The 17511-nt window shown below is 38.3% G+C and overlaps 1 protein-coding gene across 1 annotated transcript in view; it reads left to right on the top strand.

Moving 5' to 3' along the window:
* Positions 1-17511, top strand: part of CA8 (carbonic anhydrase 8) — an 82911-nt gene that overhangs the window by 33363 nt on the left and 32037 nt on the right. The window contains exons 2-4 of the mRNA XM_011359188.1: positions 2628-2723; positions 14953-15015; positions 17067-17115. Of these exons, the coding sequence (XP_011357490.1) occupies positions 2628-2723; positions 14953-15015; positions 17067-17115 (208 nt within the window). The remainder of the gene's footprint in view (positions 1-2627; positions 2724-14952; positions 15016-17066; positions 17116-17511) is intronic.

Genomic DNA, 17511 nt, shown 5'->3' with positions numbered 1-17511 from the left:
CATCTAAGTTACTACTCATTCATACTAGGTTACAGCCGATTTCCAGGATATGTTGGAAATTTGCTTGGTACTTGAATCAACCATCCTCAAATGGTTTGGAAAGGGGATCTCCGATGATATTTTGTTTTGTCTTAAAATGAGAGAAAGAGCCTCTAAGGGAAGAGGGATTCTCAGTCAGCACTAGGACAGAGCTTTGTTTTCCAAGCTTGGGATCCTTGTTGACTGTGAGGGAAGACTCTCTTCTGCTGCTGAACCTCCAGGTCTGACGTGATTATTTCCGACCCAGACGGTGGCAGAGGTGCTCGTGCTATTTTCGTTTTGTGTTATTGTGCTGCTCGCACAGGGTCATAGCGATCAATCTTCCTTTATCCTTTTTAGCTTGGGTTGGCCGAAGTGCCAGCATTTCCCTTAATTTTTCTTTTCTTTTTCTTTCTTTTCTTTTTTTTTTTTTTAACAGACTGTATTTTTTAGAGTTTTTTTTAGATCTACAGGAAAATTGCGGCGATAGTACAGAGAGTTTCTGTATAACCCATACCCTGTTTCTACTTTATTAACATCTTACATTAGCATGTTACATTTATTATAAATAGTGAACCAAAATCTCTACATAAGTCCTTATTTTAATCAGTTTTCTTTATTTTAAACTAATGTCCTTTTTCTGTTCCGAGATCTCCCTGTGATACTATATTATGTTTAGTTCTCATGTGTCCCTAGGCTCCTCTTGGCTGTGACATTTTCTCAGGCTTCCTTTGTTTTTGATGACCTTGACAGTTTTGAGGAGTACTGGTCAAGTATTTTGTAGAATGCTCCCCTCCTGAGAGCTGTCTAATGGTTTTCTCGTGATTTGCCTGAGTTACGGGTTGTTGGGAGGAAGACCACAGAGGCAAAGTGTCATTTTCATCACATCGCATCAAGGGTGCCTGCTGTCATCATGACTGGTAAACTGTTGGTGTTGACCTTGATCACCTGCTCAGATAGTGTTTGTGAGGTTTCTCCACTCTAAAGTTACTCTTCTGTGCTCTACCCTTTGAAATGGAGTCACTGCGTGCAGCATCTCTTTACAGAGTGAGTACCCTCAATTTTTTAAACCCATAAAAAATGTGAAGCAGCTTTTGAAGAACTGGTGTGAGTGATGATATTGCTGAATTGTGAGGGGTGGGAAAAAAAAGACCATGCTTTTTTGGTTTATTTGCTTCGAATCAGAAAAAATACTCCATAATGTTGCTCTGAGGAGTAAGTAAAAATGTTGATTTGAACTTTGTAATTTTTCAAATAAAAATAGATTTTAACCTTGGGCCTTCTTTGTTGATTTAATTAAGGCAATCAGTTTTTATCTATACCAACTGTACACTTATCTGCACCACTGGGACTCCTATGCTATTGTTGAAGCCGGAAACGGAAAGATTAAAATTGGTCTGTCTTTCATTATTAACTGAAAGGTTATAAAGCATTGTTTTCTTAAAGACAGTACCTAGACAGTTATGTTTATTGTCATAGCTTGACAACCTGGCCTTGGGTATAGTCTTTTCCTACGTTACCATTTCTGCCCTGTATGGGCGGAGGATTTCATTACCTCCCTCTAGTGGTCAGCTTTATAATCTCAAATTCTTGGACAAATTTAGCCTTAGAAAAAATCAAATTTGTGGCTAATCCTCATGATAATTTTCCATAATATTTTAATATGGATACTGAAATGACATGGTGATTTAATTTTAGCTATGTCTTTTTGGATTACAGCTAATTTTTAAATGAGGCAGTGTTTTAAGGTGGTAAGTAATTATAACTTGATTAAAAGCTATAGTGGTGAAGATAATAGTTTAGGCAGAAGGTTTACCTAGCTACTGTTATACTAAGAATCTCAGTGGCCATTTAATTTCATTTCAACCAAGGAATTGAATTTGGCTTCTTGCAAGTGTTTTATCAGGGCTATAGGAACAAGTGCGTATTCTCGATAAACTTGAAAGCTGTAGCTTTATGAGGCCAAGAGTGAGAGAGTCCTCTAAGCATTGTTTGTCATTCCTTCACAGATAAAATTTTATCTCCAGTGCAGGAAATGGCCTTTTTTTTAGAGCTCCATATCAGCATTCGTTATTTTACCATGCCTTTAAAAAGATGCAGCATTTTTTTTTTCTTAATAGAAGCTTATCTTTGGATATTCTTACAGGGTTGAAATAATTTACTTTAATTTGAGACCGCTTTGTCTTATTCTTGATGGAAATACTACAGATACTAATCTTTTGAGTGAATTTTAGTGTTTGTGTCCAGACCCAGAATTTTGCTCCATTGAGATCCATGGGGGGTGACATTTAAGGAAAGGCAACTAAATCAATGTGAAATCTGCCAGTTCCCTGAGATGTGGTCCTGATTAGGACTAAAACAGATGTGGTCCTGATTAGGACTAAAACAGAACTTGAGAGGCAGCAATCCACGAAGCATTGCTTCTGGTCAGAAATAAGAAGGAAGAATGCCTACAGAGAACCTGTGTTAAAGCAGCAGTCCATTTGTGTCTGTTCGGAATACTCTTTATATACCATATAAATCTGGGTAAGGAAAGTTGATATAGCTCTGTTTTTCTGAATAGAAGTACAGTAAGTAAAGAGGCGACCTGTCTATGTTTGCTCACCCAGCTCCACCTGATCCACTGGAACTCCACTCTGTTTGGAAGCATTGACGAGGCCGTGGGAAAGCCGCATGGAATTGCCATCATTGCTTTGTTTGTTCAGGTAAATGGTCTCCTATGATTGTTTATAGTTCAGATGCCTACTTCTAATTCATTCTGCAGAATATATATATTTTTGAAAGCAACATATTTTATTTTTTTTATCGAAGTATAGTTGACATAGAACATATTAGTTTTAGGTGTAACAGCAGTGATTTGTAATTTATATACTTACAAAATGATCACCATGGTAAGTCTAGTAACTATCTGTAACCATACAAAGTTTTTACAATATTATTGTCTGTATTCCCTATGCTTTACATTGCACCCCTGTGATTTATTTATCTTATAACTGTACTTCTTAATCTCATCACCTATTTCACCCATTCCCCTTTGGCAACCATCAGTTCGTTCTCTATCTGTGAGTCTGTTTGTCGGTTTGTTTGTTGGTCTGTTTTGTTTTTCAGATTCCACATATAAGTAAAATCATATAGTATTTGTCTTTCTCTGTCTTACTTGTTTCACAGTGTAATACCCTCTAGGTCTATCCAGGTCATCGCCAATGGTGAGAATTCATTCTTTTTTATGGCTGAGTAATATGCCATGTGTGTGTGTGTGTATCACATCTTCTTTGTTCATTCATCTATCTGTAGACACTTACTTTGCTTCCATATCTTGGCTACTGTAAATAATGCTGCAATAAACATAGGTGTGCATATCTTTTAGAATTAGTGTTTTCACTCTCTTTGGATAAATGCCCAGAAGTAGAATTACTGGATCATATGGTAGTTATATTTTTAATTTTTTGAGGAACCTCCATACTGCTTTCCGTAGTGGCTACACCAATTTACAGTCCCACCAACAGTGTACGAGGGTTCCCTTTTTTCCACAATCTAATCAACACTTGCTATTTGTTGTCTTTTTGGTAATGACTATTCAGACAGGTGTGAGATGATATCTCATTGTGGTTTTGATTTTCATTTGCCTGATGATTAGCAATGTTGAGCATCTTTTCGTGTGCCTGTTGACCATCTATATTTCTTCTTTGGAAAAATGTCTATTTAGATCCTCCGTCCATTTTTCAATCAGATTGTTTTTTGATATTGTGTTTTATGAGTTTTTTACACATATTAGACATTAACCCTTTATCAGATATATCATTTGCAAATATTTCTCCCATTCAGTAGGTTGCCTCTTTGTTTCATTGATGGCTTCCTTCACTGTGCAAAAACTTTTTATTCGATGTGGTTCCATTTGTTTAGTTTTTGCTTTTTTGCCCTTGCCTGAGGAGACAGATCCAAAAAAGTTGTTTCTGAGACTGATGCCAAAGAGTTTATTGTATATGTTTTCTTCTAGCAGTTTTATGGTTTCGCTTCTTACTTTTAAGTCTTTAATACATTTTGAGTTTATTTTTGTATATGGTGCAAAAAAGTTTTCCCATTTCATTCTTTTGCCTGTAACTGTCCAGTTTTCCCAACACTGTTTATTGTCTTTTCCCTGTTTAATTTTCTTGCTTCATAGGTTAACTGACCATACAAGTGTGGATTTATTTCTTGGCTCACTGTTCTGCTCCATTGATCTACGTGTCTGTTTTTGCGCCATTATCATACTGCTTTGATTACTATAGCTTTGTAGTATAGTTTGAAATCAGGAAGCATGATACTTCCAGCTTTGTTCTTTCTTGAGATTGCTTTGGCTATTTAGGATCTTTTGTAGTTCCATACATATTTTAGGATTATTTGTTCTAGGTCTGTGAAAAATGCCATTGGCATCTTAATAGAGATTGCATTGAATCTGTAATGAGCCATAGGTAGTATGGACATTTTAACAATATTAATTCTTCCAATTCGTGGGCGTGGTATATCTTTTCATTTGTTTGTGTCATTTTCAATTTCTTTCATCAATATTTTATAGTTTTCTGAGTACAGGTCTTTCAGTTCCTCAGATAAATTCATTTCTAGGTATTTTATTCTTTCTGATGTAATTGTAAATGGAATTGTTTTTTAAATTTCTATTTCTGGTAGCCTGTTATTAGTGTATCGCAATGCAACAGATTTCTGTATATTTATATCCTACAACTTTTCTAAATTCATTTATTAGTTCAAATAGTTTTTTGGCGGAGTCTTTAGGATTTTCTATATTTAGTATCATGTCTTCTGCAAATAGTGACAGTTTTACTTCTTCCTTTACATTTTGGATGCCATTTATTTCTTCTTCTTGTCTGATTGCTGTGGCCAGGACTTCCAGTGCCTCGTTGAATGAAAATGGCAAAAGTGGACATCCTTGTCTTGTTTCTGATCTTCGAAGAAAAGCTTTTAGCTCTTTACCATTGAGTATGATTTTAGCTGTGGATTTGTCATATATGGCCTTTTTGATGTTGAGATTTTTCTATATCCAGTTGAGAGTTTCTATAATAAATGGATGTTGAATTTTGTCAAATGCTTTTTCTGAATCTATTGAGAGGATCATATAATTTTTATCCTTTGTTAATATGGTGTATCATATTGTTTATTTGCAGATATAACCATCCTTATATCCCTGAAGTAAATCTCACTTGATCATGGTTTATGATCCTTTTAATATATTGTTGAGGGTTTTTGCATCTGTGTTCATCAGGGATATTGGCCTACAATATTTTTTTTTTGTAGTGCTTTGTCTAGTTTGGTGTCAGGTTAATACTTTCTTTGTAGAATGTGTTCAGAAGTTTTCCTACCTCTTCAATTTTTTGGAGTAGATGAGAAAGATAGGTATTAACTCTTTAAATGTTGGGTAGAATTTATTCACCAGTGAAGCTGTCTGGTCCTGGATTTTTGTTTGTTGGAAGTTTTTTCATTGCTGATTCAATCATGATTAGTAATCATGCCATTTAGATTTTCTGTTTCTTCATGATTCAGTCTTGGAAGATTGTATGTTTCTAGAAATCTATTAGTTTCTTCTAGGTTGTCCATTTTGTTAGTGTATAATTGAAGTATTTGTTGATAATCCTTTGTATTTCTGTGGTATTAGTTGTAACTTCTCTTTCATTTCTGATTTTATCTATTTGGGCCCTTTCTCTTTTTTATTCTTGAGTCTGGGTGAGAGTTAATCAATTTTATCATTTCAAAGAACCAGCTTTTAGTTTCACTGATATTTTTTATTTTTAGTTGCTATTTCATTTCCTGGTCTTAAAGATGTAGCCTTGTGTAGGAGATGTCTTGTGGAGCCCAGTAGGGCAATCTGCTTCTGGCCACCAGAGTCAGGTGCTCCAGGGGTGTCCCCTGTGTGGGCTGCATGTGCCCTTCTGTTGTAACAGGGTGGCAATTTCTGGGGGAGCACTGGTGGGTGGGGTTATCACCCAGCCAGCTGCAGATCTGGCTGAGTCATACTGGTGGGCAGAACTGTCAGAGGGTGTGTCCCTGGCTCTAGCAGGCTGGCAAGGGGATTCCAAAATGGCACTCACTAGTGCTGGAGTGAACATGGCAGAACAAGATTGCGAAAATGGCTTCCACCAGTGTCCCAGTCCCCAGAGAAAGTCTCAACTGCCTCCTGTTTCTCTGGAAGGTACCTTCTGATTAATAAGCCAGACTCCTTCACCTGTAGTTTATGTGCTTTGCTGTCTGGTGTTTTTGAGCTAATTTCTGGGTGGAGTGAGTCTGTGTATGAGCCCTTCAGGAGAGGGTTTTTTTTTCTCTGCAGTTCTACAGTTTTCCTGGATGTATTAGTCATTGATTTTCAAGGACAGGTGTTTTGGGGGCTTATCTCTCCTGTACAGGATCCTGTGCCTGAGTGGGGCTTGAAAACTTGGTTCTTCAGTGAAAAGTTTCGTGCCCAAGAGATCCCTCCTGACTGAAACGCCTCAGCTAGTGTGTGGTTTTCCCGTAGTGGAGCCATATTTCTGCCTCTCCTACCCTTCTCAGTGCTGTCCCTTATTGTGGAGGCTGTTTATTCAGTTTCCAGGTACCCTTCAGAGGGAATTATTCCACATGTAGTTGTAGAATCCTTGTGTTTGGGGGATGAGGTGAGCTCAGGATCTTCCTATACCACCATCTGAAACCGGAACCCAGAATATTTTTTGTTCTCTCTGAATTTTATGACTTAGAGGTGACATGAAACATATAAAGAGAACACTGATAATTTAAAAGTAAAAAAACTTGATCTTTGTGGGTCATGAGAGAGCAGCCATATTCATTGATAGAAATTAGTGCATTTACTTATTAAAAGTTTTCCTCAGAGTGGCATTCAGGATCTTTAGAGAAATGGTTTAGAAAATGTCTTCTGAAAGCAGACATTTTATTAATAAAAAAGAATTTCAGAAATGTTCTTGGACTTTGACTTATTGAAAAATCTAAGAAAAATCAGTAATATAATCATGTAATATATCCCTTTAGTCCTTCGTTGGTAAAATTTTCACTCTCACATAATTTGAAGTGCCTTATAGAAAACATTGATAAAATAAGACTGGCAAGGACTTGGTAGATACAGTCTACCAAATCCAAATATAAAGTTTGGATTTGAGCTCTGTAGTGAATTTTTTTAACTTTGTCTTACCATCTACGTGATAAATGATTTAGAGGTTAAATAGAGACCCTGGAAATTTTAGGCTTCCTCCTCTCCTATCTTACAGAAGGGAAATCAAGGGCTGGAGAGGTCAAGTCATTGTTTATAGTCACACATCGATTTAATGTCACCAGTCAGACTCAGAAAAACATTCTTCCACTCTGTGTGGTTCCAAGGCACCTTTTGGATAATCTGGGATTAGAGAAGTGATGTTAGCATAGTGGTCTTTAGTAATTTGATTTTCCAAAGAAAGTTGGATAATGGGCCTTTTGAAACTTGCTTTTTTTGGGTCGTGCCATATATTTCAATAATATTATTAATTACAAAATTTTTCTATTATCGATACCTCTAAGATATTTGTCGATGTTTGAATGTAGCAAGTTTTAGCCTTTTAATATTTTTAAATTAATTTCTTGAAAATATAACAAGTGTCATAGAATTTAAAAACAAGTCCTTACATTTTTAAATGAATCATCTTCTCACAAATTATTTCATGGCTTTTTCATAGGCAGGGCCCTACATTCTTTCTATTTTACAACAGCATTGTACAAATAAAATGGACTCACAAAAAATTGATAAAAATGTTTTAAATTATACAAATATATTTTGATAATCTATAGTATATTGAAGTAATAACTTTTTAAAGAAATTTTTTGACTTTTCAGTTATAGTTGTCATACAATATTATATTAGCTTCAAGTGTACAACATAGTGATTAGACATTTATATACTTGTGAAGCGATCATCCCGATAAATCTATTACCCATCTGACACCATATACAGTTGCTATATTATTGACTATATTCCTTATGCTATACTTTACATCCCCATGACTATTTTGTAACTATCAATTTGTACTTCTTAATCCTTTCTCCTTTTTCAGCCTCCAAACCCCCACCCATCTAGCAACCATCAAAATGTTCTCTGTATCTATGAGTTTATTTCTATTTTGTTTGTTTATTTTGTTCTTTAGATTCAACATGTGAGTGAAATCCTATGACATTTGTCTTTCTCTGTCTGACTTACTCCACTCAGCACAATACTCTTTACTTCCATCCATGTTGTTGCAGGTGGCAAGGTTTCATTCTTTTTTATGGCTAATATTCCATTGTATAGATGTACCACTTCTTTATCCATTCATCCATAGATCGACACCCAGGTTCCCTCTATATTTTGGCTATCGTAAATAATGCTGCAATGAATATATGTTTGCAATGTCCTTTTGAAGTACTGTTTTGGATTTCTTTGGATAAACACCCAGGAGTATTATAACTGGGTCCTTCTTTTCTCTTGTTATAAGTTTGTTTTAAGGTCTATTTTGTCTGGTATAAATATTGCTACCCCAGTTTTTTTGTTTGTTTTCATTTTTATGAAATATCTTTTTCCATCTCTTTACTTTCAGTCTGTGTGTGTCTTTCGATCTGAAGCGAGTCTCTTGTAGGCAGCACATGAAAGGGTCTTGTTTTCTTATTTATTCAGCCACCCTATCTTTTGGTTGGAGTATTTAATCCATTTATATTTAAAGTTATTGTTGATAGATCAGTAGTTATTGCCAATTTATTATTCATATTTTTTAATCTTTTCTCCCCGCCTCTTCTTCTTCTTAAAGAAGTCCTTCTGACATTTCTTGTAATACTGGGTTGGTGCCGATGAACTCCTTTTGCTTTTTCTTGTCTGGGAAGATCTTTTCTGTCCTTTGATTCTAAATGATAGCTTTGCTGGGTAGAGTAATCTTGGTTGTAGATCCTTACTTTTCATCACTTCGAATATTTCATGCCAATCCCTTCTGGCCTGCAAAGTTTCTTTTGAGAAGTCAACTGATAGTCTTATGGGAGCTCCTTTGTAGGTAACTAATTGCTTTTCTCTTGCTACTTTTAGGATTCTCTGTTTTTCTTTAACCTTTGGCATTTTAATAATGATGTGTCTCACTGTGGGCCTCTTTGGGTTCATCTTGTTTGGGACTCTCTGTGCTTCCTGGGCTTATATGTATATTTCCTTTACCAGGTTAGGGAAATTTCTTGTCATTATTCCTTTAAATAGGTTTTTAATTCCTTGGTCTCTCTCTTTTCCTTCTAGTACCCCTATAATGCTAATGTTGTTATGCTTGAGGTTGTCTTAGAAGTCTCTTAAACTGTTCTCATTTTTTTTATTTTTTTTTAGCTGTTCTGATTTGGTGTTTTCTGCTACCTTGTCTTCCAAATCGCTGATTGAGCCTCTGCTTTATCTAATCTACTGTTGCTTCATTTTAATGTGTTATTTATTTCAGTTTTTGTAGTCTTCCTTTCTGGCTGGCTCTTTTTAATGGTTTCTAGCTTTTTTTTTTTTTTTTAATGCTTGCTATCTCTTTGTTGATGTTCTAACTGGGATCATCTATTCTTCCCTTAAGTTTATTGAACATCCTTATAACAAGTGTTTTGAACTCTGCATCAGGTAAATTGCTTGTCTCCATTTAGTTTAGCTCTTTTTCTGGAGCTTTCTGAAAGTTCTGTTCTTTCATTTGGGACATGTCTCTTTGTCTCCCGATTTTGGCTGCCTCCTTGTATTTGTTTCTATGTATTAGGTAGAGCTTCAGTGTCTCCCAGAGTGGCCTTATATAGTAGATGTCCCGTGGGACCCAGTGGCATAGTCTCCCTGGTCACCTAAGTAGGTGTTCCAGGTGTGTCCATTATGTGGGTTGTGTATGCCCCGTGTTGCAGATGAGCCTTGATTGCTGTTGGTACATCAGTGAAAGGAACTGACTCTCAAGCTTATTGGTAGCGAGGACTCGCGTGACTACAGTGGAGGAGCTGTTAGAGAAGGGCTGACTCTTTGGAGTAGGACTTGCTTTAGCATGGCTCTGGTGCCTGCCTAGTCTGCCCTCTGAGTTTGTCATCCTGAGATGCAGCCCTGGGTGATGCTCTGGCTTGGTCCGAAGGCTGTGCCCTTCCCGGTGCTACCTGAACCACCAAGCAGTCGCAGATGACTACTACTCTTGCTGGGCTTGAAAGTGCCTTGAGAGGCTAAGTTGTGAACTGAGGCCAACTGCTGCTAGTGCCGGGCTTGGGGCTGCTCAGCAAGAGGTATGGGGCATGCAGAGGCTAGATGCTGCTTGTTTGGGTTTTGTGAATCTTTGAGAAATTTTAGAAAAGTCTGAAGCATGAGCCAAGACAGGCTGCTTGTATGAAAAAGCTACTAGAAGCGGCTTGGGTGGTCCCTCAAGTTGAGTGAGGTGGGGTCTCAGGGAATCACCAGGACAGGGCAACCAGTGTTAGCTAGGTTGATGGAAACTCAAATATGGTGGCTGCCTTCATTTGCACTCTGGGTAGGGGGAGGGTCCAACAAAGGAATAGTGGCCTGTGCCAGTACTTCTGTCTGGAAGAACGCTGCCCCTCCAGCCCTTGCACCAAAGCCAGATAATTCAGCTCCTTCCCATTTGTCTTTGGCACGCTTCAAGCTGCTGCCCCAGTTCTGGAGCCCAGAGCGACGAATTTGTCAGTGAGTAAGCCTGTGTGCAGACCCTCCAACAGGAATACCTGGAGCTCCCACAGCTCTCTGTCTCAGCTACAGTCTCTGCTGGTTTTCACAGCCAAAAGTTGTGGGAACCTCTCTTCCCAGCATTGGAACCTTGGGTTGGGGTGTCTGGTGTGGGGCTGGGACCCCTCACTCCTCATGGGGGACCTCTGCAGCTGAGATATCCCACCCAGTTTTCAACTGCCACAGGTGGGGTGGGACCAGTTCATTCTGTGTCTCCACACCTCCTGCTAGTCTTGAAATGGTTTCTTCGGCATGTCCTTAGTTGTAGGACTTCTGTCTAGACTTGAGGCAATTTTCAGTGATGGTTGTTCTGTAGTTTAGTTGTAATTTTGATGTGGTCATGAGAGGAGGCAAACACAGTGTTTACCTACACCATCTTGACCAGAAATCGAGTAATAACTATTAAAATCCAGTTTTTGTAACCAGAAAAAGTTAATAAAGCATCCAAATTTGAGAAATTGAGGCAGCAGAAATAGAAGGCTTTGTCTCATTATTAAAAAATAAGAATAAGAAAACAAAATGATATAAAAATAAGAATGCAAATAACAAAGTAGTCATATATAGAAAAGAAGGGAACATGTTAGTTTCATCTTTGAAGTTGCTACTCAATAAATATTTGTGAATGGAATTAAATGCGATAGCTTAATATTTTCACTTACTGATTCTTTACATGTAAAAGATGACAGGACCTATTAAAGCACTGGATTTGAGAGCCAAGACTTTGGAACTAGCATCAGTATTTCCAGGAACAAGCTCATTATTGGAGGCAAGGAGAAGCTCAATAACACCGAGTTAGCACCCTTGTTCAAACTTTCCATAAGTTTTCTCTGTGTAAAAATTCAGGTTATGTGAAAATGCCTTTCAGGAGAGAGTAAAATTATAGAAACCATGAGAACACAATTTCATAAGGGAAAGAAGGTCTGACCAGCAGTGTTAGCTGAAGCAGAGAGAAGAGGGGTTGCTGTCCATCCAGGGGTCTTACACTTAGGTGAGAGGAGTGGGACAATGGGAGGCGAGGGAATCAGAGGCAGTGAGTATAGACTTCCCCTCGAAGAAGCTTGACTCAAGAACACAAAGGCAAAAGGAGTAATAACTAGTGGTGATTTACGGTGAAGTCCTGTTTGTTTTATTTTGAGATCCGAATTGTGCCTGCATTTTTATTCTGAGCAAATAGAGCTAGTGCAGACATTGAGTTTAAAAATACCAGCAAGAAAAGGGGGAAAAGATGTAGAAAAGCCCTGGGGATGGCAGGAGGGCATGGGATGGAGAGCTTATGGGGATGGACTAACCTTGGATCGGAGGAGACCCACCCTTTCTTCAAAATAGAGGGCCAGGAAGAAAGGGTGGGTACAAATGGGATGAATATTTAGGTGAAAAAAGGCAAAAAACTAGGGGAGCTCATGCCTGATGACCTCTATTATTTCTGAGAATACAAAGCAAAGTCATTTATAGAGCAAAGGAAACATGGTTTTGGGATTAGTTTTCTCTCCCAGGAGAGAAATGAGAATAGACTTGACAGTCAGAGTGGTAGACCCATTTGAGGTTGGACATCCCACATTGTACAAGACAGTGTATTGTGGATTGTTCTCAATTCGGGTAGAGGAGTACAGAATTCTAGCAAATTATCGCATTGATCTATTGCATAGCAGATGACTTAGGAGGACAAAGGGATTAAAGAATCGAGAGTGGTTGAACAGGAAGGAAAAGAGACAAATCCAAGGGGCTCCTGAGACCCTTGGCTCTTTGTCCTCCACCTATGGGAAGAGGGAGAAGAAGAGGAGAGCTGGATGGATGAGAAGTTTTCATAATGAAAACAAATTCAGAGAATGTTCTCCGGGTTGGTTTGCTGAGGTGGAATGGGGCTATAAGCCATGGGCTGAGGGATAAAGAGACAGGACGGGGAGTGGCTGGGTCACCCACATGGATGTCGAAGTCCTCCAGAGTGATGGCAGAGGTGATGGCTGCGAGGGAGTGACCAGTGGGTCAGTAAATGACAAGGAGAGCATGATAGTATCAGTGGAGGACCGTCTACTTGGAGGACAGTCTTGTGCTTGTGGGTCAGAGAACCCATCCAAAGGTAACACAGCAGGACACTGACTGCAGCTTTTAGTTCTCTGTGAGGGAGACTGCACAGTGTCCACTTGAAAGGTCTGGGAGAGCTATGTCCTTGGGCAGACCTTTGGCGGGGGTTTCACACAGACCAGAGCTTGTCAAAGATGCAGAGTCATCCTGTTCCAGAGGGCACAGTGGAAAATGAGGAGAGGTTAGAGTGAGGAATGGAAAGATACAGGGCTGAGATTCTAGGAGAGGAAACTGTCCAGAAGGTTTGCATTTTGGATGGTGGTAAAAGGTGGCAAAGGTGAGAGGTAAGAAGTTAATTGGTCTAACTCTTGGTACCAGGTTGCGGTGTTACCTGGATTTAGGGGCCAGAGTGTGCAGAGTATCATCTACATTAGCTTTTTGATGGTTGTAATCTCTGCAGACAAAAATTTGGCAAAGGAAGAAAGCAAAAGAGATGGAATAATGGCTCAGGTGTGTGGCTAAATATAAGGCTTTGCTCATAAAGTAGAGAATCTTAATATAGGTAGAGGGAGCCAGTGATCGTTATTAAGTACTACGTTAGATAAAACACTGTTTTGGTGCTGTATGGCATTCTGAGAAAGAATAATGTGGATGAAACTAATTGAATTAGGATGCACCATGCCCTTTTCTAAGGTCTTTATTTGATTTAGTCTTATCTTCAACTCTATCACTTTTATTCTCCCCACTGTGTTGATGAGGCATAGAGGTTAAGTAAACTTACTCAAGGCTAAAAAGTGAGTCAGAATCCGAACCTAGGCACCCAGCGCAAATGACCTTGCTCTTGAACCACCGCTTTATGTGTCCTTACAGCACTCAGATATGGCCTCTTCATAAAGTTATTCAGTGGATCGTTTTGTAAACTATATAAATGTCTAACCAATGTACTGTATACTTGAAACTAATAAAAAAATAAAAAAATATAATACATAAAAAATGTTTTAATCTGACAGGAGATGCATGAAGTGAAAACACTCTCACTCTAGGGATAGGCATCCAAATGCTACATCAAGGTTAAATTGTAAAGCAAAGAGATCTGGCAAAGCCCTCTGCCTCGAGGTCCAGGCTTTTGCACTCATGAAGACATTTGCCTTAGTTTTTTTTTTTTTTTTTTTTAAATTCAGAGAAGAATTTATTTTCTGTTTTTAGAGCCTATCTCAGGAATTGCAAACACTTGGAAAATAGTTAAAGTCTTCATTATTTTTGAACTGATTGGCCTATCTTAGATTATGTAAGTTTCTTGTCTGTTTCCTTTCCCTTTTTATGCCCTTTCACCTCGCATGTTTCACAATTGGTTCATGTGGAGAGAGACAGAGAATGTGAACATGTTGTCATCTATTCTAGCTCCTTACAGGTCATTTGCTAAAAATTTGTGTAGAAGAGAAAAAGCGAACAATAACAGTGATTATTTATCTGAGGTTATAATTATCTCTGCTATTACCGTCCTCCACTATCACGGATCATTAAAACTTGGTTCAAAATTGGAAATCGAATTGCACTTATAATTTTTAAAGGTACAGTCAAGAATACTTAATGTAAGATTTTCTTTTTAAGTCTCAAATTTTTTGGAGCATTTTATGCACTAAAAATATGTAATGATATATAATGTTTTAAAATAGAAAGCTGTGAACAGTATATTCTTATAATTTGAGAATAAAAAGGTGATTATAGAATTATGTACAGTGGTAATCAAGAAATGTTCTAATTTGTTGAGTTTAATATATGAAATCACACACTCACTTTTCTGAGTTAATAAAATTTTTTCAACATTGATAAAATCTTTATAATGATGATCTAGAAATGCCAGAGGCAAAAATGCAACCATTTGGGCATGTGATGAGTAACTTTGATTCAGAAATATCCTTGGAGCTGTTTTATTGCAGTATTATATCATCTGATGTGTAGTACAGTGGCTGATGGCTTATACACACATTTATGAATTTAAAATGGATTCTTGGAAACATCCAAGAACATATCCAGTATTTGATGGTGCTGGCTTCTGTTACAACTTTAATTACCTTTGGTAGATATTTACCTGGTTATTAATGAAAGGGTCATTTAATTATTCCCCAAGAAGGCCATTCAGGTGGACTTGAGCCTCACTTCTATTAGTTATTTTGAGTAACAGCTAAGTATTTAAAATTTTTATGCTTTATATATTTCAGATAGGAAAAGAACATGTAGGCCTGAAGGCTGTGACGGAAATCCTCCAGGATATTCAGTACAAGGTAGGTCATTATTTAAAAGAAAGTAAAAATGTTGGTTGTGTAAGAGGTCTCCAGGACTACCCTCAGGCTCTATGATTTACTAACAGGACTTGCAGAAAGGCTGTTATTCTCATGGTTGTGGTTTATTACAGCAGAAACATACACATGAAAAACCAGCACAGTGAAAAGGCCCAGGGGGCAAAGTCCTGGAGAAACCAGGCACAGCTTCCAGGTGTCCTCTCCCAGTGGAGACACATGAGGACGCCCCTAATTCTCTCAGCAATGATGTGTCACAACACGTGCAAAGTATTTCCAACCAGGAAGCTTACCTGAGCCTTGGTGTCCAGGAGTTTTATTAGGAGTCAGTCATGTAAGCATGCAGTGCCTGTGTGACTGACCTCAGCTCCTCTGACCCCAGCCCTCGCACCTCCACCCTTAGCAAAACCAGCATTCACTATAAACCACATTCTCAGGATTAACTTACCTGGTCAAATGGGTACAGGGTGGCTTAAGGCCCAGCACATAAAACACAGTATGAGGCAGAATATCCCAAGGGCTCAGAGGTCATCACCTAGGAGCCAGTCAAAGATCAGTCTTGAAGACATGCCTTTTTTTGAAATGTGAGGATTTAAGCAACCCATGCCTGCTGAGTTAACCATTTCCTCCCATTGATTATAGGAAAGTTGTGTAAATGAAACAAATGAAAATTGTGGCAACCATACTTCAAAGTATTTATGTGAAAAAAAGAGACAGGCACACATAAGCCATAAGATAATCTATCCAGGGAGACTGATGTAGACTGATTTGCCCCTGTTAGGTGTTCAGCCCGTTGTTGCCGGGAAGCCAGGTTCTGTTATGAACAGTATCTTTTATGCTAACATTGAGTCAATACGATCTGAGTGGCCTTGGGGAGTGGGAGGAGAGTATGGCTAATGGAGAACCCCCGCACGGATCCAAGGATCCAAAGCCAATCCTAAAATCAATTGGGAATGAAGTCTGATTACTTTCACGCTAGCACAAGCCCAGGGCATCCTGAACCAGGCAAGAAACTCTACCAAAGGCCTCCTGAGCAGGCTCAGAGTGAATCCAGCTACCAAGGGAAAGCACAGAACTAGTCAAAGAAGAAGTTGGTAAAAAGAGTGTGAGGACACATTTTGACTGACATTTGTCCAATAGAAATGGGCCAAGAAATTTTCCTTTATTTCTTCAGCTAAGATGACATCAGTCATTATGGAATGCAGGAGGATGGTGGGAGGCAAGTCAGCTGGATTCTTTTATGTGTCAGATTGTCTCTAGAAGTAAGGAAGAGATGTAGAGGTTATGCATTGCCTTTCCTTGTTGTGTCTGCATTCATAGAGTAATCTTAGAAGATATACCCAAGTGCCATGACAGGTCTGTCTGTCTCAAAGGCCTGTGCAATTTATATGGCACTATTTAAAATAGTGATCCTAAATATGAATTATTGAATAAAGACACAAATATTTTCCTTGAAAATTAAATCTAGCTTTGATAAAAGTTGGTTGAAATGTTTTCCTTTGAGTGTCAGATCTCTCTCTCTGGAGGAGGAGAATATCTAGAATAGGTCCTAGAGCTGAGTGGCCAAATCCAAAAGGGACCAAATGAGACTTGGGTGGCAGGTTATAATGCCAAGAACGTTAGGAGCTGAGGTCAGAGTACCTGGAGGAAAGTCGCTTCAAAAGAATTTCCTGAGCCAAGGTTCGGGCATTTTACACCAAGGCCCAAGTCTCTGGTATGGATATGCTAGGAGCAGGAAAAGTAGCTGACATGGGACAGACACACTAGGTAGACAGTTGCGTTTCACACAAGGAATTATAGGGAAAATCGAACTGTGGTAGCAAAGAAAATAGCCACAGACTCAGAGCAGGAGAATCTCGTTGGAACCAGCCACTGTTGCTCCAAGGAGCAGAAAGAATGGGACACTCACAAATCTGTGGGGTCTGATGATGCCATTCAGAAAAAAACATCAACTTGGATTTTTACCGCTAATGAATTTTTATTCTAAAATTAAGAAATTTTATGTTAACATGGGGCAATTTTTTTTTCTTTTTTAGGGGAAGTCCAAAACAATACCCTGCTTTAATCCTAACACATTGTTACCAGGTAAGTGTGCATCCAACTGCACAAGATGAATTTTAATCGTGGATATAAGTGCATTGTTTTCCTCAAAATATATATAATTATCTATGATTAGTTAATAAAGTTTCTTTACAGCATATGTTCTCTAGTAGAGATGCCTTTTGTGCTCCAAACGTGGGAGTAAACCTTTTGAAATAATCAACATTTGCCACTAGTTCCATTAATCCATGAAGCGTTTCCTTTGGATTGTCATTTGTAAAAATTGCTACCTCTAAGTAAGCACCAGCATAATAACATAACCTTGGTATGCTTCTAAAATTAATCAGCAAAGTATTTGTTAATCTCTAGAGTGAAATAAACTTTACATCTAATTCTGTAAGATAACCTCTTTGCAATGATACTTAGCTATTATTCTAATGT

Source organism: Pteropus vampyrus, unplaced genomic scaffold, assembly GCF_000151845.1.
Source record: "Pteropus vampyrus isolate Shadow unplaced genomic scaffold, Pvam_2.0 Scaffold45, whole genome shotgun sequence".
NCBI lineage: Eukaryota > Metazoa > Chordata > Mammalia > Chiroptera > Pteropodidae > Pteropus > Pteropus vampyrus.
The sequence above is the reverse complement of the archived record's forward strand: the minus strand, read 5'-3'. Positions and strand labels throughout refer to the sequence as shown.